Source organism: Buteo buteo, chromosome 9, assembly GCF_964188355.1.
Source record: "Buteo buteo chromosome 9, bButBut1.hap1.1, whole genome shotgun sequence".
Lineage (NCBI taxonomy): Eukaryota > Metazoa > Chordata > Aves > Accipitriformes > Accipitridae > Buteo > Buteo buteo.
Window position 1 is genome coordinate 31,867,234 of NC_134179.1, and position 27,836 is coordinate 31,895,069.

The 27,836-nt window shown below is 37.4% G+C and overlaps 1 protein-coding gene across 1 annotated transcript in view; it reads left to right on the forward strand.

Annotated features, from left to right (window-relative positions):
- Window positions 1-27,836, forward strand: part of SYNE1 (spectrin repeat containing nuclear envelope protein 1) — a 319,748-nt gene that overhangs the window by 49,290 nt on the left and 242,622 nt on the right. The window contains exons 3-7 of the mRNA XM_075035971.1: window positions 7,993-8,054; window positions 19,134-19,229; window positions 21,077-21,160; window positions 24,543-24,635; window positions 26,318-26,496. Of these exons, the coding sequence (XP_074892072.1) occupies window positions 7,993-8,054; window positions 19,134-19,229; window positions 21,077-21,160; window positions 24,543-24,635; window positions 26,318-26,496 (514 nt within the window). The remainder of the gene's footprint in view (window positions 1-7,992; window positions 8,055-19,133; window positions 19,230-21,076; window positions 21,161-24,542; window positions 24,636-26,317; window positions 26,497-27,836) is intronic.

The window sequence follows — 27,836 nt, forward strand, 5'->3', positions numbered from 1 at the left end:
AACTGTCCTATTAATGTCATGTAATATTGGCAAATCTACTTAAAATCAATGATAACTGTTACAATGATTTGCCCACCAGACATGGTTGGCTGCAGGAAAACAAAACTTTTCATTGTTTTAGGAGGTCATGTATGTGCCATACAGTGAATAAAAGATGGAATTGGAGCCTACACTTTTAATTTTCAGACATATGCTACCTTCAATCTGATCTCATGTTTTTTGTATAACTGCATGTTAAGTATCCTTCTTGACTGTAGAATGCCTACTTAAAGCCCTAACTCACAAAGATACTTGTAGACATACTGGTACTGATCTGGATAGATTTCAACAGTTTTAAAGACCTTCTTTAAATTATTTGGTGTGAGTACTGCTTGTCTTTAAGACTTGCGTTAGAAATTAATTTCTTTTCAGTAAGACATGTTTTGATCAATCTGACTTTATAAAACCCTCTAGGGGAGTGGACCAACAACACACAAAGGTTATTATATGCAAGCTTGTCACGTCAATGGAAAGAATTGCTCCAAAATGTGTAAATGGTACACGATGCCAGCTGCAGAACTGCAGTGAAGTGAAAAAAACACAAATATTTGTTTAGATCATTTTTTTTATCATGGTCATTGCAGATGCTACTGTAGTAGATACAGAGTTTATAGGCAAGAGAACGATTCTTCATCAGGGTATGTTTAAATCTTTAAGTCTTTATGAAAAATTTGTTCTTAAACTGGTGTGCCTATTTATTAGCGTGGATGGATTAAAATTTGAGCTTAATGTATAATAGTTATTCTTGATAATGATCTTCACTGGATTTTCTAGATTTCCAGCTGATTTGTCACCATCTAAACCATCTCTTTAAGTATACAATTAAGGAAAATAAGTAATTAAAAGAACAAATGCCAAGTTGTGTCTGATCAGTTGTATCAGGCTGTTTTCACTTTGTGTATTGGTCCAGAAAAAGGTATGTGCATGTGAAAACTAAGTTCACTGTCACCCATGCCAGACTGGTAAATAAACAGACACCTGTAGAAGTGTGAATTGCACATAATCATCTCAAATGTTGAGTATCCTTATTTTAGTTAAGATCTTCTTCAGGATATTGCTTTTAAAAATGAATTAAATGAGGTCGTAATAGTTTTCTAATAGGTGTTCTTTTCATTTCTGACTGTATTCAGTTGAGTGCAGATACTATGAAAGTAAGTAATACATTTACAGCCACATGGTGGTTAAGACAACATCACATTAAGTTAGTGGAGATGATGAGAATAATAGTAGTGCAGCAGCACAAGCAGAAATGAGTAAACATAAAATGCAAATACATTCATTAATTAGTTCTGAAGACATTCTGCTTCTACATGTGGAGAAGAACAAAATGCAGCCCATCCAGGCAAAATATGGAGCAGAAGCATTTAATCACGATTCTTCTTTTTTTTAGTTACTCAAACTACAAAATAGGAGCAAGTATGCTTCAAGGACTGGGCACAGGAAAGATGCACAAAGTCATAAAAATGACATTTTGGGCAAATCTTCCAATCCACTGCAGAAATCATACTGTTCTCATTATTTTCTCCAATGCTGAGGGAAGCCCTTCTGATCAACATGAAGGGCAGCTATGGGCAGTACAGTTATGTCCAGACTATGTCCTGACTTCTAAGGATCAAGATTATTTCAGTGCACTGTGCTCTGTTCATGCTCTGTTCCTTCCTGTGGAAACCAGAGCACAGAAAGTGGGGGATGATGTGTGTCTGGATACAGCACAAACATTTGACATGTGCATGTGTGAATATGGGCACAACAGGGCATGACCTTATGTTTAAGGACTGGAAGTCCCCCAGTTCCCGCAGTATAAACATATTCCATGACAGCCTAAGTTGGAGCCAACAGCCCGAGTTAAAACACGCTCTCTGGCGCTGGGTTTCCAGGTTTCAAAAATTTAAACTGCTTGCACAGTCCACATCAAGTGCTTCCAGAGAGACTGACTGGTGAATGTGCTTGTATAGGAATAAATTAACTAAGAACAAAAGAAGAGCCATTGATTTGTTTGGTTTGTATTTTGTTATACTCATGTATTTTTTAAAATGCAAGCTTCTTTGCATGATAAATTGAATCATTGTGTATGTCATTCTAACTAATGGCTGGATAGACACCTTCTCTGTCTTAGAAATGAATGGAATAAATAAGAAGTGCGTAAAATCAAAATATATATTTTGTAAATACATTTCAGACAGACAGTAACAGCAGAAAGTTCTCAGCAGCGTGCCAATTGCTGTCCAGCAACATGCTGCATAGCAGGTGGTGTTTCTGCAGCTGTGAGGCTGCTTTTCCACACTTCAGTTTCCTGTAACTATTCCATCAGTACACAGGGATTTTTGTCTACTTCCACTCTTCCAAATGACATAAAACCTTTGGCCTCCAAACCACCGTACTAAGGTTACCTCTAGCTTGAACAATGGCGTATGCAGGTGCGAACCCCAGAGAGCTGATCCCCATCCTTTTCCCTGGTAGGGTTTTGGCCAAGGATGACTTGTTGCCTTCTGGGCCTTGTGCATGGATTTCCTTTCTGCAGAAACTGATGGGGAGCAGTGGTGCTGAGTGCTGGAGCAGGCTACGGCTCATGTGTGCACCTAGATCTCAAAGTTTGGAAATTTAGATAACAGATCTGTTAGTGGGACTGTCTTATAGTCTCTGATAAAATGTATTCAGTAGAGGCCTATATCCAAAAGCCATACTTTGACAAATCCTGTATTTCTCCTCAAAATATAAGAAATGGAAAAGTTCTAAATGCATGAGGCATTTAAAAATATGTTCCCGTTCTTTGTACCAGCACTGCTAAGTCTTGTTGTCAACTGCATTGCAGTGACTGCTGAAGTAAATTTTTCCCTTTTTCTTACTTTGCTCCCACTGCCCATAGCTTCCTCATCCTTTGTTTCTTCATATAGTGTTACTATTAAACTTAGCAACTTACAAACAATATATTAGCTTTAGAGCTACCACCAAAGCTTTTTGTTCATTTGTTGTTTGTTTAAAAAGCAAAACTATCCTGGCATTGTCCCATAAAAAACATGAACTGGAAACTTAAAGGAAAAGAAATGAGCCTGCATTGCCTCTGTGCAGTACTCCTGAATGGGGTAATCCATCTGTTACGGAGGTGTTGATTAAACTATGTAGCTTAAAATATTGCTTCTTTTCATAATTAGAGTCTCCATATTATTACTTTGACTCTGCAAGCTTTTCTACAGCTGCTTTAAGTTAAGAATGTCCTTAATGAAGATGGAAATTGCTATATAAGATACCTTATTGAAAGCTTTAGAGAATTTATGTCATATTGCTGACCAAACAAAATTTCTTAGCGGGGTGCTGTTTGCCACTTTCTGTGCTGTGTTGTCTTCTCAAGTGACATCTTGAAGCATTGCAGCTGGTTTGGCACACTTTTCGGCACTTCCAGGTTGGTTTAGCAGTATTCCTAAAGGTGCCAAAGACCTGGAAAACAAAACAAAACAAAAAAGCTCCTTGATGGTTTTAGGACAGAACCATCAAAACCAAAGAAAACAAGGAGGCCGAAAATGAGGAGCTGTGAGCAACTGGAATTGAATTGCAATAAAGTAAGAAACAAAACAGATCTCCACAATATTAGGTCACTGAGAATCAATCAAGGTGCTTTTCTTGGACATGTGTGAACTTGGCTCTGTCGTGTCTCTCACTCAGTGCGTGAGACGACTCCTCGTGTCACCTTGCAGCAGAACCCTGTATTTGCAACGTTGCGCTGCAGACGCCTTCCCACCATCCAGTCCCCACGCACCTGAGGCAAGAGGTGCTGGATGTGGGATCTGCTGCTGTATGCCGCACACCTGTGGCACATGGAGCTCTGCAGCTGAGGAGGGGCTGCTGCCACAGCCAGCAGGCAGGGACTGTGCTGCTTAGGAAGCCTGTTTCTAGAAAACCTCTGCTAGAAAGCATGCCACTACTCTCTGTCTCTTGATGTATATACATGATATGCATGATACTAGTCATTATAATATGTATTCGTGATGAATATTTCATCAGCATATTCATAACTGTCTGAAGATTCATGGTTGGTTTTGTTCATCTTTCAAAATAATTTGTTCTAAATGTTTTTAAGTAAATATATCCAATTACATTTGTCTTTTTTTCCTAATCAATCTAAAAATGCAGTCTGATGGTGGTGCTTTAGTAGAGAAAAGGTTTGCAAAAATATGTAGATGTTTCTAGCCAATTAAAGGAAGACATTTGGTTAAATAAAACAAAACTTTCTTGCACTGTTTCTTTCAGATGCAGAATCATCTTGTCAGAGACATTGTGTTCTACTAAACCAGAAATTAGAATTCAGCCTCTATAACAATACATTTACTGAAATGGCATAATAAAAGTGGGCCTTTTGTTCTCATTCCAATAGTGTGTACTACTCTGTTGGCCCCTGTGGGTGAGCAACGTGCGCATCTCCACACATAGTGTTTCATAACTGCCTTCTTTCTACCAGAGCAAACCAAAGTCTGTTCAAATGCTCTGGTGCTCTGATTTAATGAAATAGAAAGTACTGCATATTATCAGAAATTTGAATATGTTTCAGGCTGATCTAGGTGCACTCCAAAAATTCTGTGCATCCTTACATATGGTTCATCCTTCTTGGAAAACACTTCAAATATATTATTAAAAGCTAAGTGGCGTACGTGTCTGTTCAGATTCATTGCTTGCTATTTCTTCCACTTCACTGTTTCAGTTGCAAAGCTGAAGGACATTCGTATCTAAATAGAGTATGCAGTGATGAGCACAAGTGGTTGCTTTTAAAAGCTGCTTTCCTTTGTATGTATGACAACCGAGAGAAGGGCTATGCCATTCAGCCATTTTTATGCTTACTGAGCCGTATATTGTTACAAAAGCACTGGTGAGAAGACTGCATCGCTTTTTGCAGCCACACATCTTGCTGCTTTAGGATATCGGCAGTGTAGTTGGGTTGTCCCAGTCTCTGGATGAATTATTCAGGCTCTTGACATCAGAGGCTTCCGCTAGCGGATTGGCTGATGCTCGGATAATAAAATCTTTCCACAGGAAAACAGTGGAGAAGGATGATGGCAGTGAGACCAGCAGAACTGCTAGTTCCAATACAGCTGGCTTTGTCTGGCTGTTGTGTCTCTACAAGAATATATAAAGATGTTTTTAATGTTTGGCTTCATGTGAATTCTCCGGTAAGGGCAGGTGGAGGGATTTGTGTAAGAGGCCTGCATTTCCAGTGAAGGAAGAAAATCAGATTGCTCTTGAAAAATTACTTCTGCCTGTGTTCTAAAGAAACACTGCACACTACGTGAGGCAGGAGTAGCAGCCGCAGCAGCAGCAGCAGCAGCAGCAGCAGCAGCAGTGCTTATGGCTCGCTACAAAGGTGCTGGTGGCAGAAATGCTACATCATTAAATCTGCTTCCAGGGTTCTTTCAGTACCGGCAGGGTAAGTGGTGCAAATAAGGAGCTGACAGCCCTTGCAAGTGGGGGGAGCGTGAGAAATTGTATGACACATGTGTCTTGTGGGTATAGATAAATAGTACCTCTGCAGAAAAATTACATCGGTTCAATGAAAATAACACATTTGCTTTGAGGGAAATTTGTAAAAATGATATTTATAATGGAATTTGTAAAATCAATGCACTACTTGTGTTATGTTTAGACATAGGTTTTACAGTGGTAAAATCTGTTCCTTTTAAGCCTATACAAAATAAATGCTAAAACCCAGAAACTTTATTATTAGTAGTTGCTGTTGGACTCATAAAGAATATATTGCTCACATATATTCCCTTGAAACAGATTATTTTGAAAGGCTATTTCTGCTGTTTGTTGACATGACTGAAACTGAGTATATCTTCTGCAGGTAAATGTTTAAAAGCTGGGAGCTGGTTCTCTGATTTCCAGTTGTTGTTAGAAGGCTGTTTCTTAAATCACCAAGTTGCACTGGAACTACAAATTAGGGAATCATTTTCACTCATTTCTTTGATCAGAAATTTGACTTCTAAAGGCCCAATTCTTTTCTTTTGGCATACCGTTGTTGTATCAGGGTTGCTGGGGAATTTTAAGTTACAGAGGTGTGAATGAAGCCAGAGCTGGACTGATTCTGTCCATGCTCCATCTCCGTCCCCACACCTACTCACGCACAACCCAATTCAGGTGTGCAAGTACTTCCATTGAAATTCACTGGGCTACCTGTATATGTAATTGCTTGTCAGAGCACAGCTGACATTTACTGTATGTCACAAGGGAAACATCTTGTTTGTGGTTAGAAACCATACAGCGAGAAATCTGTTTTCTAGACTGCATTTTCCAGAATGCAGAAACAATTGTCACATATAACATCAAGACACCCCCTGCCAAAAATAGTCAGTGCTGAATGAAGCATGGTGCAGTATTTTGAGTGATATTTTTCATAACTTGCCTGTCAGTGCAACAAGTAGATTCTGAGAATGTAATTAATGTTTTAAAAATTATGTAAGACAGCCTGCCAAATGAAATTGAACAAAAGGAAAATAAAGAATGCAAAATTATTTTCTTAGATATGAAGTGTGCTGAACTAGCAATAGATGCTGGAAAGGATATGTATCTTTTTTTCCTCTGGTATTTCTTGTATGTTGAGATATCACTTATATGTAAAGAAAATATCCCCAACTCATAATGCACAAACACTTTTGGGAGCTCGTACGTGGTCAGGGAGCCATTGTTGTCCCACTTAAGATAACATTTTGCCTGATGAATTTTGTGTGGTAATTTGTGTCTTTATGTACGCTCATTGTGGAGCAGCATTGCATGAGTGTAAATCAGGGAGCTTATTATTAGTCATGCATCAAACTTAGTAGTTATCTATTCCAGAACTTTAAAGGGGGTTAAAGAATATTCCCTTTTAATTTTACAGATGTGAAAGAGATCAAATCACTATTCAGTGCTGCACAAGTCAGTAGCAAAGACAGTAACTAAAATTAGATTTTCCATATGCAGGTTTTGGGACATTCATGTGTTCTTATAGGAAGTAATATTTAACAGCAATTTTATTTATTTGGATTTTCTGTAGAGAAATGAAGGGGCTCATTCAGAAGTGATGATGGTAATAACATGATTGTTTTTTCAGTGAGACAGGTATTTCCTTTTATTTTTGAAAGAAAAATCTCCAACATAAATACTTGAATGCCCCTGTTGTGAAATTATTCCATGTGTTAAAACTGATTCCCCACAAGGAAGGGACAGGACTTTGTGGATTGGTTATGGCGCTGTGATTCTCTTCCCTCTGCAGCCATGACCCTGGCTGCTGAAGTTGGAGGAGCTCATTCAGGAGCTATTTTTGTCTATGCAGCTGGCTACAGTCCCTGAGGGACTATGTGAGAATGAGTGAAATTCACTATAAATCAGACAAGTGCTTCAAGACAGGACTAAGGGAGGTAGTAAGTACCAGTATAGAAACTGCCTGGCCTAGCTAATGGCTCCTCCTTGGCCAGATCTCCCAGAGGACCAATAAGCTTAGTAATGCAATTTCAAATCTTTAATTCAACATTCTAAATATTTTCAAATATACGTGTTAAGAGTACTTTTTCTAAGTCCCTACCCGCCTTTCTGCATAAAAGCAACTTGACCGTGAGATACATGGATTCTAGTTAAAATGTACAGAGAAGTTCTAGGTGCTCAGACCTTGGGTAAATATAGTATGGACTTAGAAGTCAAATTTATTTTGGCACTCAGATTTGAAATGGTGTCTTACTGGTCATTGATTCATTAAGACTTGAACTTTGCTGTGAAACTCTTCAAATAGTTAAGTGTCAGAGCATTATTGTAAGAATATGAAGTTTTTCTTATGGGTAGTTAGAGGCAAAATTAACTGTCTCAAGAAAATACAGTGGCATTTCTGGCAAATGCAGAATGCATTTGTTGTCAATAGGGAATACCATTCTTCCATCATGTAAATCCGAAAGTAATCAGCAATGTCTAATCAAACTGATTTCCTTTTTTTCTCAGATGAGCAAGAGTCAGTGCAGAAAAGGACTTTCACAAAATGGATCAATACTCATCTGGCTAAGGTAATATATGGCTTCGAAATTTATTTTTTTTTAAATCAAACCTTTTTATCTATGCCTATACAGGCCCTGGAGTATAGAACATATCAGATTGTCTGAGCAGAATGGCATAAACTTAAAAAGAGATCCTCATTATCTGTACACCATAGAGGATGAATCCTTTTTAGCATTATAGTGGTCAGCTGCAGCAGTGTGAGTGGCATCTGCAGGCAACCACCCAGCTCCTTTGGCCAAAACTGAAAGGTAGCACAGTAGCTGCTATTTCAGCCAGAGGAAATATTTGAAACTGCATTCTGTGAAACTGAAATATTAACCTTATTACATGCAGTGTATTTGAATAAAACTTGAGTCAGTTGTTGTGTAGTTTGATAGAGGCATCCTGAACTGGTTAAAAACATAAATAGAGCTTTGTGAATCCAGTGCCAAATTAATTATCTGATACATCTTGGGATTTATCATGAAACTATTGTTGCTTCTTCTTACAACCTAAAACTCCAATTTTGGTTTTAGCAGAATACAGACAGTGATTTACACACAATTTTAAAAGTATTAAGCTACAACTGGTACCAACTTTATCTGACAACATAAGCAGCGAGATTTAATTTGGCATTTCCCAGAGTTTTCACACAGCACAGCTATAACCACAGTTATCAATTGGTCCAGTAAATTAAAATATTTAAACACCAGAGGTGCTCTTTAAAACGCACGTTTTTAAATCATGAAGACTAATGAACTTGAAAATTGAGCAAGGAATAGCTGCAACAGCACTGTTCTAGCTTCTGTGTAAGGAATTGGCTAATAATGCCCTCAAAAATGAACAGACCAAAGCAGGAAGCCCATATAATGCTCTATCATGTGATTTGGTCTAATGAGACTGTGAGGAAGAGCAACAGCATTTATTTACATTACTGAGGAATGTAATTGAGGAATTTACTGTGAAATGAACTGCACTGGCATTGTAAAATTCAGCTGCAAGAACAAGGTTATCTTCAGGACTTCTTGACAGTGGATCCTCACTGGGAATGATGTCTGTCCCCCTGTTCTCTTTGAAATAATTTGGAAAAGGTCCCCGTGCAGCAGAGAAATTAAGCACTGTATGTATGTTCCATTTACTTCAACTGAGATGGAAGGTCATTCAGTATTGCTAAAGTGTTAACAAAGAGGGCTGTGAACATGTGTCAGAGGAGAAGAAGAACTCTTATTTCATGTTCTATTTTCTCATTGTATTGTGTCATTAATAATTGATCAGTAATATCCGATAATAATTGACAAGCAGATACATGTACATATTGTTAGGTATATGTATGTGTGTATGTAATGATATAATTTCCTAGTAATAATTTACTAATCCTTGGGAAGAGGCAAAGTTGTGGTGGCAGCTCCGTTAAGAGATTTTGCTCGGGATTGAGAGTTGTGAATGCTACCTGTGGTGCTAGTTCCTTTGGGCCACGAGGGCTCCACTAAACCTTTTGACTTCTGTGATCTAGGCATGTATTTCTTTAATGGGTGTGATATTGTAAAGGCTAATCACATACTCACATTCAAACCAAGCAGTTAACCAGCTACAGCCCTCACTTTTAGCTACCTGAGCTACCCTGTAGTAATTGGTTTGTGTTAATTCACCCTTTAACAGGAAAGTTGTTTCTATTATACTTTTATCAATGGCTGTCAGCAAGTTTGTCTCACTGCCTAAGTCAGATGTATGGATTAGCTGGCTTTGCTTCCTATTTATGCTGTTATGCTGCCGCAGGAGAAGCACTGTTTATAGATCAGAGAGATTAGACTCAACAGAAAAGGAGTGACCCATGCCATTCAAATTTTTAAGTTTTTAAAGCTTAAGCTTTTAAATCTTTGTTAGTTGTGTTTTTTGAAAGTGTGGAAATACATTTTCTGAGTTCATCACAGCTGTAGGAAACACTGATGGGTCTGTGAAATGTGCAGGACTCCCCACACACCCGTGTTCCAAATTGTAACCCAGAAATTTGATATTTAGGTTATTTGATTCTTGTAAAAGATTGTTGCGGGTTTTATTATTTCAAAAGAAACAGGAAAGCTGTAAGATCCCCGTGTCTGGAGGCCTTTGAAATGTGACAAGGAGAAATCCCGGAAGGAGACCCACTTTTAGGCAGCATTGTCTGCATTCTGCTCTCGTCTTTAAACCCAATAAAACGTGGAGCATCTGCCAGAACGGTACCTAGTGAAGAACACCGTGAAGCGCTGGCCTCTCAGCGATAGCAGAGAAACAGCAGTACATGCATTTGGGCCTGTGTCCGTTAGAGCCAGTGAAGTTACACTGGGGTTAAATAATATGGAAGGAGGTGTAGGACCGGACGGCTGCAGGCGTTGAGGTGTTGGTAACGGGGGTCTGCAGGGCGGCCTCTCTGAGGAGAGGCCAGTTCCAGCCGGCTCCAGCGGGCCCACTGCAGGACATGGCCGAGCCCCTCGGCCAAGCTGGTGGTGCCTTCGGGAAAGTGTATTTGAGAAAGGGCAAAATGCTGCACAGGCAGTGTGAAGTGAGGGAAAAAGTGTGAGAAGCAGCCTGTAGACACCCAGGCGAGAGCAGGAGGAGGGGAGGAGGACGTGCCCCAGGCAGCCGAGCAGGGACTCCCCTGAGGCCGCTGGAGAGCCCACGCTGGAGCAGGCTCCTGGCAAGAACTGCGGCCTGTGGAGAGAAGCCCACGCAGGAGCAGGTTTCTCCTGAAGGACTGTATCCCGTGGGAGGGACCCCACGCTGGAGCAGGGGAAGAGTGTGAGGAGGAAGCAGCGGCAGAGAGAAGCTGTTATGGACTGACCACAACCCCCATTCCTTGCCCTCCTGTGCCTTTGGGGGAGGGAGGAGCTGGGAGTGAAATTGAGACTGGAGCAAAAAAGGGGTAGGTGAGGGGAAAATGTTTTCAATTTTGTCTGTCTTTCTCACCATCCAAATCTATTTTAATTGGAAATAAATTAGTTTTCCCCAAGGAGAGCCCGTTTTGCCTGTGACGGCAACTAGTAAGTGATTCCCCTGTCTTTATCTCAACCCAACAAGCTGCTCCATCTTGTTTACTTCCCCTGTCCTGTTGAGAATGGGGAGTGAGAGAGCAGCTCAACCCACCATAGGAACTTATAAGTGTTACCCACATAATTACAGCTGAATTTAGAGAGTTACTTTTTTCAAAGGTGTAGCCTTTTTCTGCTCCCTTACTTTGTGTGTATGTATATGCCAGTTGCCAGATTGCAGTTTACAATGTAGTCCAAAATGCAATCCGGACTTACTGTGCTGAATTTTACTCAACATATAGAGGATTCAAAATTAACAGTAACTTCACTTCAAATTGGCTCTCCGTTTCTCAGCTGCTCTTGTAAAACTTCGGGATTCTTTAATTTTTGGAGGAAGGTTTAAGAGTTGCCATTTTTACTAATCTAGTAAAATTATTAATGGAAAAGTAATAGGAGGAAATAAGAAAAAAACTAAAAACTATAACTAAAGTATCCGTAACTCTAACACCATGGCTACCTGGAGAAATGTTCCATCATGAATGAGTTTGAATGTTTTTGAGAAAGTGCTGGTGAGTAACTGCATGAAACATCAAATAAAAAAAATGTTTCTTAAGCAAAGATTGGTGGGGTTTCACTGCAGCAATTTGATAGATGGGTTTACTGATTGTAAAGGAAAGGAAACTTTACTAAGGTAGAGTTTTCAACCTTATACTGTCTTGGTTGAGTAGAGCAAAGGAGGGTTAAAAAAAGAGCAGTTTCTGACAGTGTGAAGGGTATTGATTTGAAATGAATGGAAATGCAGAACTGATTTGATTGTGTTAGGTAGAACCAAGAACAATTAATAATTTTAGAATATAAAGCAGGATGTGATAGTTTGTCAGGGTTTGCTGAGTGAAAGATTCGACACTGCTAATCTTTCAAATCTTGGTGTATGCTTTTCTTCTAAAAAGTTACACTCTAATTGAAACAGAAACCAATTCAATAACTAAGTTAAGTCCATCAAGTAGAAGAAAAAATAATTTTTTGCTTTTTAACTGTGAAGTTAATAATGGGTTTGAGAATATGGATGCAAATAAATAAGAATGAACAAAACACGTAGACAAAATGAGTATACTGGTGAAATTTCTTCACTGAAAGGCTTATCAAGCACTGGAACAGGCTGTCCAGGGAAGTGGTTGAGACACCATCCCTGGAGGTATTTAAAAGAAGCGGATGTGGCACTTAGGGACATGGTTTAGTGGTGGACTTGCCAGTGTTAGGTTTACAGTTGGACTTGATGATCTTAAAGGTCTTTTCCAACCTAACTGTTTCTATAATTCTCTGATTTGAACTTTATGAAAGGGAGTAGGAGGGAGGTACACATTTTTTATTCTCTCTTGCTCTTACAATAGGATGCTACCTTTTTAAAACTATGTTTCCTAATTCAAAGGTATGTTCTTCCATAAGCAGAAGACAGGTAAAGGACTTGACATCAGCTAATTATGGGACAACTCAAAGAAAGATTGGGGTAAAACAGCTCTAGCACAGGCTGTGCCCTTATCCATAGGGCAATGTCCCACAGGGGAAGAACACAGAGGAAAGAGCTGCAAGTATGATAACTAGCAGGTAGTGTAATGCAGCTTCATTTTGGGTCAGCTGTTAGCACTAGGCTGCATCTGTCCCTCTGCTGTCTGTCTCCCTAATGCCAGCTGAATCCGTTCTGTGATTCTGACTTGGGAATCTATTGAGACTCAGCAACTGGAAATACTCTCTTTTGTCTGCCACCTACTTGCAGAAATTGGGTCACAATCTACCAAATGAATGTGATCTGTCTTCTGGCCATCCAGTTTAATTTTTGTGCATCTGTGCAGTTCTACTAATGATAAATCAGATATGCATGTGTAACAGGACAAGAAGTTTTTTAATTGCATGCTATTTATTCATATTTCTCTAAGGTTATAGAACTGGCCCTCTCTCCTCTCAGTCTCAGCCTTCAAAGACATAGAAATAATTTGAGTATGCTTCTAAGTATCTTTTGAGGCATCTTTTCAAAGTCAAAGTTTAAAACTGTCCTGGTTTCAGCTGGGATGGAGTTAACTGTCTTCCTAGTAGCTGGTGCAGTGCTATGTTTTGTGTTCAGTATGTGAAGAATGTTGATAACACACTGATGTTTTCAATTGTTGCTCAGTAGTGTTTAGACTATAGTCAAGGATTTTTCAGCTTCTCATGCCCAGCCAGGGCACCTGACCCAAACTGGCCAACGGTGTATTCCATACCATGGGACGTCCCATCTAGTTTAGGAACTGGGAAGGGGGGGGCAGGGTTGCGCCGCTGGGGGACTGGCTGGGTGTCGGTCGGCGGGTGGTGAGCAATTGCCCTGCGCATCATTTGTACATTTCAATCCTTTTATTACTGCTGCTGTCATTTTGTTAGTGTTATAATTATCATTATTAGTTTCTTCTTTTCTGTTCTATTAAACCGTTCTTATCTCAACCCAGGAGTTTTACTTCTTTTCCTGATTTTCTCCCCCATCCCACTGGGTGTGGGGGGAGTGAGTGAGCGGCTGCGTGGTGCTTAGTTGCTGGCTGGGGTTAAACCACGACAGTAACACAAAACAACATTACACCAAATATTTCAAAAAGGAATATTAAATCCATTCAGAACAGCAATTACTTAAATGCATTTCATTTCATTGCCTATGCCAATTTTTTAGATAGTGGATTAGATGAGTAAAGATGAAAACCATGCCTCTTTGTAAAACATCAGATGTGTACACCTTTTATTGCCTTTGTCATCTTTGGTGAAAGTGTTGGGAAAGAGTAGTTTCAAAGCTTTGAAACACAGACCGTAAATTGGTTTAACCCAATCAAATAACATCTTTGTTCTCAGTTGTAGGGATAACTTCAGTATTTGTACCCACCAAAGTATTGTTGTAAACTCACCAAACAAAGTAAACAACAAATACATACTGAAAGAAATTGTTATTCATTTTGTATTTCCATTAAAAGGATGCACACATCAACAAACAAAAGCAGAGGATGGATATTAAATAAAAATAAAACTAAGAATGGGTGAAAATTTTTTAATTATACTTATGCAATGTTTTCATAATGCTGAATTAAACCTGGGCATTAAACATTACATTAAGGCTTTTGAAATTGCAAACCGATATGTTTTATAGCAAAGAAAGGAAGAAAAAGAAATGGGTATATAAAGATTTACAGCTCACACACAGTGCTGTCAGTGATAGTAGTTTGTTCTTAGAATGTAACTTGGTCTTTGTACAAGAACCTCGCCAATTTTCGTCAATGAACTAGGTAATTCTGTGTTGTTTTGTCTTTTTCAAATGGGAAAACAGAGGCTTCCAGTATCTTAAGTCACTGACACAAAAAAAATTTAACCTGGTGTCCATCTTGACTGCATGATGAGGAAAATCTGACTGGCAGTTTTCTGCTTCAGCAGTCACTGTATGTTTTCACTATTATTGCATGTAACTTCTAATGTTAGTGAACGCTAAATTAATTTTTGTGATGAAACTAATAATGTAAAACTTAGGGCTGAGTCCCTTAGACTTTAGTCATAAAAATAGTCATTAACAGCAAGGAACATGAAAACCTATGTGCTTAAAGATTTAGGGATTAAATTGGGGCAGAGGAATGGGCCAGATATTACAGAGTAACTCTGAAATTTCATATTCTCCTTCCCATTCCCACATGTATTTCCCTGAAGAGACAAATTCAGTATTTACACAGATTTGTTGTTCTTGTTTGTGCGTGTGGATAGGTTTTCACACATTTTTCAGCAGTTTTTGAAACATTATTTGAAAATTAATGTAGCAAAGGTAGTTTCCAATATTTGCATTGGCATTCATTATGATGCAGGTACTGTTGTTTGTGTAGTATGATTTATTCATTACAAAAGTTAAGTATAGTGTGTGAGGAAAAGATTCCTGTAGCAAAAATGCAGATGAGAGATGAAAGGCAAGAAAAAGTATTGGAATAGAAGAGTGAAGCTTAGCAAATGTATTTTGGTTCCATAGCTGAGGTTTGGATTTCACAGAACTTATTTTACTGTGTCAGGGGAGGAATGTCTAGAGATTGCAGGTCTATTATAAATCTCTTTTTTTGAGGCTTGTCAGTCAAATACTTTTCATGTGTACTGATGTTCAGTTCCTTAAATAATTCAGAATATTTCCTGAACACTGCAGCAAATTAGATAAGTTTGTAAGAGGAATAAGTTTATGCAAAGCATTTCCTCATCAATTTCCATTTGTGATCAAATCTAAATACAGTTATTTAAATAAATATTTAATACAGGAAAAATCTGGTTCACTAACCTTTAAGATTCATTCCCAATTAATTCATATTCCTCCTACAGAGCACATGAATTTACTTGTACTGAGTGTGCCTCCCTCTTTGTGACATGACCGTTTCAAAATGTCATTATTACTATAAACTACACTACTGTGATTGCACATACTGCAATAAATGAGTGTTTAATAGAATACGTGCAATGCATTATGTAGCATATCATTAGCATTATTTTGCTTTCTTGAAGAAGCTTAGGAAAAAACAAAATCAAATACTAAGGCATCTGAAATTTTAGTGTAGACCTGACAAGTTGCAGACTTAATGTCCAATTGTTCATTGCAGTATTTTCTGAGTTCCCACAAAGAATTATGTTCAAGAACTTTATAAATAGCAGCTTTTCTTTAATATTACAGGATTCTAAGAGGTTACTTCATGTACTTTTTAAATGTTCTTTTTTCCTGGTTTAAAAATGCCTTCATTAAATTCTTTGCACAGGCTTCCCAATACTGAAAATACAGTCTGTTAGGATCATTGGTGTTGACTGCATTGCTAGAGCTATATATTTACATGCAAAAAGCCAAAGTCTGGAGTACATTCAATATTTTCAAGATTACAAAATTTTAAGTTAGTTTTTGTTCCCTGCTTTTACTGATTTACAGTTAATATTTTGGCAGTGCGTTAAGGCAACTAAGTGAATAGGTGCTAAATCTTGTTGAGCCTTTAGAATAAAAAAAGTATTCAATAGATTTTAACTGAATACAGCTTTTAAAAAAACCCAAACTTTCTTCTCTGCAGGCTAATAAGTAAGCAGTGTACAGCTTCACATTCTCCTTTCATTTCATTTGACATTATACATGCAGCCAAGGAGTAGGTATTTATCCATTCCAACAGAAGATGTTGTGTTAATCTCAGTAGAGGATCTGCCTGGAAAAACAGTCAGGTAGCTTGAGCCATCCTGTGCAATGGTCCATATACAATAAATAAGGGTATATGAACTTCTCAGTATCAGCTAGTATATGCATACCTTCCTGAATTGTATCAACATGGAGAATGAGATTGGTATCTATGGAATCCTTATGTAAAAGAGGAATCTATTCATCTGTATATGCCACTAATATAACTCATTTCATACTTCTGAGAGAGACTGGAGTCATAATAATAGGGTAAATTCTACGCTATTTGCCCAGAGTAGTAAAAAAAAAAATATTTATGAAACACAATGAGGGTCTTACTTATTTGTAATTAGGCATTAACATCTTCAGGGTAATGAAAAACATTGTATTGTAAAGTGTAATATGCAAAACATTTTTGGCAGTCTGTATAATTAACTAGTTTTCCATATTAGAGGAATCTCATACAGGAGATCTTGTGATACAGCTGTTATATCTGCTTTCTGTTCCTGTTTTATTGGTGTTAAGGTGTGTGCTGCTAAACACTGGCAGTATTTGTAATTACGCAACCTTCCAGCAACAAAAAGTACATTTCAGCCTGCTAATTTATGGACAATTGTGATTCTCACACTTCAGAGCAGCAGGTCTTATATTAACTTTGGTGTAAGTCATTTGATGGTTTCTTTGTTGCTTCTCATCTTATTCAATGCTTTCTCATACTTCCCCTAGTTTTCCCCAAATCAATATTCAATTCATGTCGAAAGAAAAGTACTGTAGGTGTTAATTTACTTGGATGATGACTTCAGGGATACGTTTACTGTCTTACCATAGCACCATGCCTCAGTTAGAGTGCAAATCTGGTTTTTGTAACTACTGTCAGTGAGGAGCGACCAGTGAGGGGTGGTTCGGAGCAAGAGCTTGACACAGGCAATCAGAGGTTATATCTACAGTATGAAGCTATGCACTGTGGAAATCAGAGGTGCTTCCCAGACTTGGTTTGTGTATGAATGCCAGATGATTTTTTTACTTCGTGTTGGGATGAGGCAAATTCTGGCCTGTACCCTGATTTGAGACTAAGGATACCAAACCGTTCAAGCTGGGAGGGAGCTGTGTTGTGCTCAAACAGGTCGTCCGACAGGCATGTTATGGGCACCAGGGTTACAGGTCACTGTAAATCTTACTTACCCTTCAATCTACAAGTATCCTAAATTACCATCTATAAGAACCTGTCTCTCTTCATTACTGTAAAGTGAATCTCAAGAGACAAACCTCACTACTGGGGCATTTAGGTAGGTGGTGAGATTTTTTTAGGCCTTTACCTCCTGTTGGATTAGGATGGAAGCTGCTATATAATCCTCTTGTCTTTATTGCTGAATTATTTTAGCACATACTGATAAAACCAAAGCTACTTCGAACTTCAAACAGGAAATGATAACATAGAAGGTGAGGAAAATTAATTGCATTTATGTCAACTGTCTGTCATGCAAGACCAGGACAAATTAATCTCCTGTGACCTGTTTGCTCCGTTGATTTCTTTGGTGTTATATTAAGGAAGAACGTGATCCATTATCTATTGCATTGCTAGGAAATAAAAAAGAACTATGATTAAGTATACCCTCATAATGAGTTGTAATGCTGCTTTATTTTATATACATGAGAAAACAGACTCTTCATTATTGTGGCTATTAGAGCACGCCAAATCTCAGATGAAGTCTGCTTTCAGCAGAGGAGTTCTTTTTCCACTTTATGCAAAAATTATGTCTCATTGAAATATTAGTTCATCCAAGCTGAACAATGAAGGCAGGATGTTTTGATTTTGGGAGCTAGAAACCTTTCCTTTCTCCTGATTTGCTGTAGCATTTTTACCTTTTCAAGAGCAATGTTTCATTTGTTAAGTTCATCTTTTCGAAGCTATGTTTCTATGGAACAGAAGTAATAGATCAAGTTGTTGTACAAGCATCTTTTTTTCAGAAGTACCCCAAAAGTAAATTATTAAATCTAAAGTAATTTCAAGAATTTTGTAGTCTGATTGTCATTTTAATGAATGAGCAGGTATGAATATTAGTATTATGTTAATTAGTGGGTATATGAATGCTGACAAGCTCAAGGAATCTAGAGGGTGTTTATTTCATTTATTTCAGCTGGACCAAGTTTCAGCTTTTTGTTTCTAAGAGACGTTTTGTGATCATTGATATACTGACAAGCTGAGAGCCATAGTTCCACAAACTGGAATGTTTTTAAGAAAATGGAGTTTAATGATGCGACCTTGTTAATCAAAATTCCGAAAACATCATCTGTTTACATATTTTTCAGTATTATCATTGTTGTGTTTGCGAATGTAAAGACATATGCTAAGCTTAAGAAGCTGACACAGTGCTAACAACACTGGAAGCCTGCAAGGCCTGGAGGAGAGGAAAGAAAATACAGCAGCTTAGTGTAACAACTGTCAGCTGTGAGAAAGTAGCAGCATTGCTCAACCAGCTACACTGCTTTAGGGACCTTTCCTTCATACAGCTCCTTGTATTGCTTGACTGAGAGAGTGAAATTTCTGTGACATACTTAACACTAGGCAAAATAGGCTGATAGATTGAAATGTGACTGTAACAGTACATCTGTAAGTTGTGCGTATTTTATAGACTCATAGGTAGTTGTTGGTGTGTTTCTTTTCTTGTTTTAGGGAGCAGGAGTTTTTTCCATTGTATCATTAGTGGCAGAAAGCATCTAGCAGTACAGTCCTGCGCCAGAAATGTTCAATAGTTAAACAATATGGTGGCAAAGCAATGGTTAAATGATACATTAATATTAAACATTATAAAACATAAAGAAGGGGACCAGCCACTCTTTGTGCTTCTGTTCGAAAGGAAAGGAGGTAGGATATAATGCTTGTGAGCATTTATAATATCTGAAGTCTTCTTCCTTTTCAGCGCAATCCTCCCATGCTGGTGAATGATCTGTTTGAAGATATCAAAGATGGGGTAATGCTAATTGCCCTTTTGGAGGTTCTTTCAGGGCAGAAGCTGGTAAGAACTTCCTTCCATCTGAATATACAAGGTAGCTGCATATCTTCTCTAGGATAATATGTCTCTATATTTGAATACAGTAAAAAACCTGACTGCTGCATAGCAAAGTAAGTTTATTCATGGAGTGGACTATTTTGTTACAAAACAAAACTAAAAAAAGAGTATTACAGACTGGCATTCTTGATTTTATGTATTTTATATTAATTTTGTCTTAGTAGTTCATAAAAATTGCTTATTTGTATTAGTCTTTGTAGTTCATCTGGGTGTTACTACTATGACACAAACAAGGTCTAAACTGCAGGCTATTTCTATACACCTTGAAGAAATAATGACAGTCTTTTCTTGTTAAATTTACAGCTTTTTCTCTGGAAAAAAAAAAAAAAAGTGAGCCCCTCAAATTTCTTGGGGTTATATCCATTTACCTTGACAGCTGCTTTGCTACTATGAAGAACCTTAAGTGATGCCAAATGGCTTTTTCACAGCCAAGGGGCCACAATGTGCACATGGCAAATAGGCTGTCTTTTGGGAGCCAGGCTGGTTTTGTGCATGTGATGTGGAAGAAAAATGAAAGGGTTTAGACCAGGGGCTCTCACTTTTTCCAAACCAGCTCGCAGATCGGGTAGCAGCATCTGAAGGAGTAGAGCAACAGTCTGTCATTCAGCTTTCTCCAGGGTTCAGATGTTATCTGTTCCCTCACATGCAGGCAATTTGCAAGTGCCACACTTTTGCCTCTTTTTCCATATTTCAGCTCTGTTTTGATTGCAGGTGATACCCAAAATTAGGTAGTAATTCAGACTGCAAGAGTGATTTTACTGTAAGATGGGAAAAAAGCTATCCTTTCTGGTGTGTTTCTGCTCTGTTGAAATACACTTATTTCTGTTTCTGTTCGTCTAAGACAGAAAGTCTCCCTCTTGTGGCAAAACAAAAGTAGTAAAACAGGAAAAGAATTTTAATGATGACACCTGTTATCATGAAATTCATGGGATTGTATCCTGCCTATATTAATCAGTGAAAGGCAAGAGATATTACAGGACCAGAATAACATCTGGTTAATTTAAAGGTTATGTATACCATAATATGATATTCTGTAGTAACTGCAAGAGGAATTTTAGAATCTATAGCAGGCCTTTGTTAAATCCATTTGTTACTCTATGAACATGAATTTAAATTATAGTAGTTGTATATTTGCATTAGAATGTAAGATTCAGTAGGTAATTTAATTCCACTGTAGAGTATTAGAAGCCTAGGATATGTTTTTGATTTAATTCAAATAATCCTGTCTTTTTTTAGCCTACATGTATGAAGTCCAGCGAAATTCATTGTTCAGTGAGGGTTTGTGATAGTTGGGTTTTTTAATCGGCAGGAAGGTATTAGAAAGTATTGATAAAAATCCTCTAGGTAAAATGTCTTCACTGCAGACTGATTTTTAAAAATAACAATCAGCTTGACTTCTCCTTTGCAGGCAAAAATATTTTACTGAGAGAATATTGCCCTCTTTCAAATACATATATACGTGTATGTGTGTATAAAAATAGTACTAGTTTATTTTACATAAGAAAACTAGTTCTCTGATTTGAGAAGTTTATGGCTGAAGCCGACAGCTTGCATCCTGAGGTTATTAAGACATATATAGCTTTCTTGGAAGTATCACATCTATATCCCCTATATCTGTCAATCTTTCCTGTTGGTATATGCAAAGGTACAATTTGACTGTTCCAAGGAAGATTTTTATATGTAATCAGACTATGGTATGTACATAGGCATTTATAATAATAATCTGGAACTTCATTTTTTGTGGCAAACTGGCATAAATCTAATTAGAGTTTACACTGTTCTTTCTCTTTCAGCCTTGTGAGCAGGGACGTCAGCTGAAGAGAATTCACTGGGTTGCCAACATTGGCACAGCTCTTAAATTTCTAGAGGGAAGACGGGTAGGTTTGGTAGCACTGAGTCCTGCTTTTTCCTTCTTTTTTTCTTTCTTTCCTTAAATGTATGATTTGTATCCACCTACCTGTTCTTATTCTCCAAAATCTGAGCTATGTATGCAGTCTTCAGTTTCTACACAGTGCCTAAAAGCTGCTGTAAAGTAAAAATTACAAGATCCAACACTAATATGTAGCAATGTATAGGGTAAACCTTTTCCTTTTTTAATTTTTAGTTAGAATCACCTAGGATGATCTCCTTCCTTTTTTCTTTTTTTTTCTTTTTTTTTTTTAATGTGCTTTTCAGCTCCTCATGTTCCCTGCTTTCCTGTTGCTGTTCCCAGCAAAGAACAATGATCTTCAGCTCAGTAGAGGCATTCATTTATGATTAAAAGAATAGTTTTATGGACTTCACTAGGTTGTACATGCAAAACTCTACTCCCTGAAAGTATAGACATGAAAATGTAGAACAGTGTGACCCCTTATTAGCTTGGCAGGATTTCAGACTTAATTCCTGGATTGATTCTGGTAATGTCAATGATGTGGTCATTTTAGAAATGGAAAAAAAAAAAAAAAATAACAAAACAGAAAATCTAAAAGCTCAATGTGATCTAGGTATGAATATCAAATAAAAGCACTCTCATTCTACCTTTTTTCCTGACTTTTCTCCCTGTATTGTAATGACTTGTATCTGTTTTTTTTAATTAGATTGCAGATATTTTGTTCTTCTAATTTCTGCATTTTAGTTCAATTTTTCTCAATGCAGATATAACACGACGAATTTTACATCTCCACAATGCTGTACACCAGGAGTTGTTGGGTTTTGGCATTCTTTCCCTCTTTCTAACCCTATGGCATCTTGACCTAATTATATTTCTGTTACATGGGAAACAATCTCAGCAGATGCCTGTAGAAAGCAAGCTATAAGAGAATTTTTTTAATTGAAAAATGTATAGCCAAAGCAAAGACAAACGTATTCCCAAAGAAAAATTCAGCTTTAGCTCACAATTTCAGTATTTAATACTGAATATATGCAGCCTGAGAGTGGAGCCTTAGATAGAGAGAGCTGCTTTCTGGTGAGACCTGCGTAAGTTAAGACAAGACTGAGGTGTAGAGCAAAAAACCCATGCTTCCCTAGTTTATATCTCACAACATAGCGGGTGACCCGAACTTTGACTGACCCAGCTTAGATCCCAGAAACAATAGAGCAGTGCAGCTAGATTACTGACCCTCCTGAAGATCAAGATAGATTGCCAGAAATGGAGCACTGTGGTTTTGCTTCTCATGTCTGAGTATTTTTGTCTGGAATTGTCTCAGTTATTTTTGTATGTACTGTGTATCAATATGCCAGATTTTCTTTTAGAGGGAGTTGGAAATACGAAGTGGGTCAGGTAGATTGGTGTGCATTAGCAGGTGGTCTCTAGGTTGAATCCAGCCTTAAGAATACATCTATCCAGTCTGTCACCCTTTTCCTCCCAGAGGAGCTGGGGATGCTGTTAAGACAACAAATGCCTTTTGAGCAGCTGAGTGCAGTCCCTGGTCTGTACTCAAAGGTGAACGAATGGAGACAGGTGGCTATGTGCAGCGCTTTGGGGAGTGCTGACAGGGTCTCCTTCCTCCATGGGCTCTCCCATAAGTAAAGTTTATTATACATTTAATCAACTTCCTATTTTCACTGTCCAAACAGATTTCTGCACATACTCCTGTTATACTGCAAAATGCAGCTGGCAATTAATAGATATCATTCTGGACCAAACTGTTTCTGTCATGGTTCTGAAAAGTTTATTTTGTAGTTTTAGATCCATTTTCATGGAGTATAAGACAAAGGTAACACAATAACTAGACTAGATAGGCTATGCTTCTCTGAACAGTAGCCTAATCAGAAGCTTTAGCTGAGTCCCTGTAAATATTTTGATCTGTAATACATATAAGCAAAACGTCATTTCTAGAAAAGAAAAGCTTTTGTTGGAATTGGTCCAGCTAAGAGAATGAGACTCTTGGTATGTTTTTCTTCAGGTAGGTAGTAGAAAATTTTCCTTATTGGCTGATAGAGAAGCAAGTAATGTTAGTTTTTCCAGAGTTTTGTCAGATTTCTTGGCAGAGAAGGTTGGAAATATAACCTGTAGGATTTCTCCTCTGTCTCTTCGCAAGTACCCTGTAGAGTTTTAATACTGAAAAGAGCTTCACAGCCCTGTACAACAATTTTATTTTTTTTTTTTCTCTTGACATTATCTAGTGGGTTTCCAGCTGCAGAGAACTGCAGTCTTTTCTTTGTTTTGGGGAGACAAACGAGGTCATCTAAAGTCATTCTCCTGGTTTTCTTTAAGCTGTTCTCCAAGGTTTTTCCATAACCTTTGTCCATGAACAAGCTTGCAGTGCTCAAACACTTCAGCAGCCCTTCGTATTTATATCATGATTGATGGCAGACTCTTAGTTTTGCTGTGGAAATAAGTATTAACATATTTACTAATTTTCTAATACTACCCATTTTATTCCATTTCCTTGAACATTATCCACCCGTTAAATTCTTTATGATGTACTCTTTAACCCCTCCTTTACTGCCTTTTATCTTACAAGCTTATTTTAGGGTGATACTTTATTCAGACTATAGATTAGTATTTCGGAGTTAAGAGTCATGTAATCTGTTCCCGTTTCTGTTGAAAAACTTCGTGTGACCTTGGACAACTAATGTTTTCCAACTCTTTTCTTATATTAAAAGGACTATAGTCAGGTTTGTCTTGCAAGGGAGCCTTAATTAGTGGTGGTAATTTTCTTTACAATAAAAGGCTCTCTACTGGAGAACTGTGGCATTCTTTTTTCCCTTATCTTTCTTTTATGCTTTCTCCCCTCCTTTTCCTTTTCTTGTTTATTCTTAAAATCACTTTTATATTAGAACTATAACAAGAAAACCCTGCATAATTTAAAATCTGTTAGAGTATTAAATTGTGCTTACCTTATTAATTATGTTGTAAGATGTGCCAAAAATGTGCTTTCTTTGCATTATAAAATTAAATTAATGCATTTACCTAATAATTAACCATTTAAAACTTATCTTTGTATCATCTTTTTCCCTTTGTTTTTCATGCTAGTCCATATACAGAGGATCTCCGGTTTGTACAATGGTTCTATGTAACTTTTATTGTTCTTTCTGCTTGAAATTAAATATTTTTTCTACTAATAATAGCATGCAATGGTTTTAAAAATCTTTCATTACCTATATCTATACTTGTCTAAAAAGTAAAATTGCACCATTCGATGATTTTTTTAAATTAAGAAACTTGTTATTTGATTGCAAAAATGCATTAAAAATATAAAACTGATTTTGAATGCATTTCATAATTGTTATCATTCCTTGTGTATGGTAATAATACATGTTTTCTTTCATATATAGATTAAGCTTGTCAACATAAACTCAACAGATATTGCTGATGGCAGGCCTTCTATTGTTCTTGGCTTGGTGTGGACCATAATTTTATATTTTCAGGTACTACATTTTTTATACTTCAGTGTAGATGCTCAAATAATGGTTCAGAACATCATTTCATATGAACTGGTGTACTTCCAGTCTTTCACCATAGCTAAGTCACTTTATAATTAGCTGAGGATCTCATCTTGAAGAAAGCAGCAGTAGATGGTAGGGGTGCTTCACATTGGGTAAAATTAGATACTTGTCTTTGGAATAGATTGGTCTGGGCCTAGAATGGAGTTCCTTCATCACTGGAACATATTCTTCCACTTTCTCTGAAGGATTCAACAGAGCAACAAAAGAAAAGGATAGAATTGTGTATTCTTGTTACAAGTACCTTCATCAGCCTCAGTGATGATTGTGCTATATGTCTAATTCCAGTGCACTTGATGTCAGACAGTAATTGTTTTCACACAATACATGTCAACATGCTGATTTCACTGGGAGATGCAGATATTTGCAAGGACAAATTTCAGCTGTGGATGGTGTAGATTGAGAGGGGTTTGAATTTGTAGAAGAGAAATCATTTGCATTCTGTTGAAATTAGGTGGGAGGGAAAAATGGTTTTCTAAATCCTGTCCATGTGAGTTAACCAAATGAGTCACTGCCTAACAATTAAAAAGCCAACTGATTTTTTTGCTATTCTTTCTGGAGTTCTTTGGCTTTGGCTCTCTTATGGTGTAACTTTCAAGTCTCAGGGATGCTTTCTCCTAAGCACCAACCAGTGTGACACCTTAATGGTTCAGATCTCCTTTTCAGAAGAAAAGTTAGCCAGAATGATATTAACATTTTTATTTTCATTTATAGCTCATTGAGATGAACGGGGAAAATTATGCTTCTCAGAGTTACTGAAACTAGTTTTGTGCATCAGTTTTACTTGGGTCATTTTTGAGCTTTTCTTTAGTTGTCACAGGCAGATACAACATTTTAACATGAATGAAAGCAGAAATGCATGAGAGCTGTGGTTCTCATTGTGACAGACTCATTCTGCAAGGTGACAAAACTTTGTTTTCTAAGTAGACAGCACAGGCAATCTTGCAACGTCCTCTGGATATAACTTTTTCCTGTTAAAGAGCCAAATTGTTAGTCAGCTTAATGTCCTTAAAAGAGTCAAGTTAATGATTTTCATTTGATGAAAGCCATGATGCGAATAACTGTCATATAACCTCGGCAAGCACTGCTAATGCACTTTGCCTGCGGTACATTCACTGTTCCTTCACAATGTACCTCTAAGCAAAACTGCAATTGAATTTGTGCCAAAACAGTACAATGGTAAATGAAGAACTATCCAGATGAGATCATTGAGGTCACTTCCATTCTTTAATTGAATGGGCCTCCTCTGAAATTAGTGTATTGTTTTATAATTTGAATTCAAGCTAAATGTAAGGCATTGTCTCCTATTTAAACTGTATTTTGTCATAATAGATAACATGACACACTTACATATTGTTCAAGCTGTGGGGTGTCAAGAAAGTGAATGATTGCTAGATGTCTTGTACTTCTGAAATTAACACTATCATCTGGGCACATACATTAGCATTTTTGAAGCTACTTTAATCTACAGTTAAATAAAACACAGCATGTTAATCATAGGTTCTGCCCAACTTTATTTTGTCAATTGTATTAGAAAATTATTTAAGAAACTGGTGAGAATTAAGAAGATTATCTACCAACAGTCCATTAACATTTTTTCCCCATAGATTGAAGAGCTTACCAGCAACCTCCCACAGCTGCAGTCGTTGTCTAGCAGTGCTTCTTCTGTGGAGAGTGTAGTCAGTTCAGAAACTGCAAGTCCCCCAAGCAAACGGAAGGTGGTAACCAAGGTCCAAGGAAGTGCCAGGAAGGCTTTGTTAAAATGGATACAATACACAGCAGCAAAGTAAGTAACCTACAAATTAACTGAATTTATACCTTAAGTGCCTACTTTTTCTTCAGATTCTAAACTCTCTTAGTCAGGGATTATCCTTTTGCTCCGTATTTATATAGCACTTCCCTGTGATCATATTTTTTTTTGACAACTGAGGCTGCTAAATGTTACCACCATACAACAAGCAAGTAATAAATAATGATTTGTGTTAATTTTACAAGCAATCATATTTTATAGTTTCTGAATAATGAATGGGTTTATCTTTGACAGAATGAGGAACTGAAAGGGGAATTAGATGTCTGAATGAATGTGTTAGTCCTGCTGCCAAAACACTCAATGTGACAACGCAAGTCCCACACCAACTTAGCATTCCTCAGTGACAGAGCTTGTAGGAGCACTAAATTCTGGCACTTGCTGTTGAAAGGCAGGTGATGAAAAATTATGAATATCCTTCTGCAGTTTTGTGATACAAGGGACATATTAATACCAAAATTGCCCTGAATTTTCATTCTTTTTAATCCAAGTTATTTTGGAGTTATTTCTTGATATCTTTTGTTAACCTAAGAATCTTCTCCTTTATTTGGTATAATTATCCCATGTTTGCTCTGCTTCCAAAAAGGCATTAAAAAAAAAAAGCATAATTTAGATCAAGGATACAATAGTAGTTTGATAGCTTCCACAGTAAGAAAATAAAAATCAAAGATGTAAAAGGATTAAATGGATTGATTTATTCAAATTAAGGAATCGCTGCTCTTTGAAGAGATCAGTTGTGCAAAATGTGGAGGGGAAATGGCCAGTTATGGAATGGTGCCTCAGAGAAAAGAAATATAATTGTAATGGTAGAGGCTTTCCCCAATTCGCCAATAGACAGGTAGAATACAGTAATTTGTAGTGCAGTACAGTCTAATTTGACATTCTTCCTATTTACACTGTTGTCAGTAAAAGACAGGCAAATGAAAGTGGTCAGCTGCAATTTCCAGACATGTAAACAAACAAAATACAAACAAAGAGGTTTGTAAATGAAACTGTCAACATTATTGGGAAGAGTAGGTGAAATGTGTTGAAAGAAGCCTAGAGGAAGGATAGACCGGCCTAGACTGGCTTCACATTGTAATTTGCAAGGGCTAGCTCATTAAAGTCAGTGAAAGTGTTTCACTGATCGCAGTGAGCTTTGAATGAAGCCTTCATTCAGAATTACTGTTGCTGTGAACCTCCCAATGACATGACTACCTTAGTGTCTAAGTGTGTCCTCAAATGAAGTTTACATGCTCAGACAAGGTAAAAAACAGTCTTGCAGTCTATGGACAGCCATTCCATTCAGAATTACTTTTAAAAGAAGCAGTCAGGAGTGT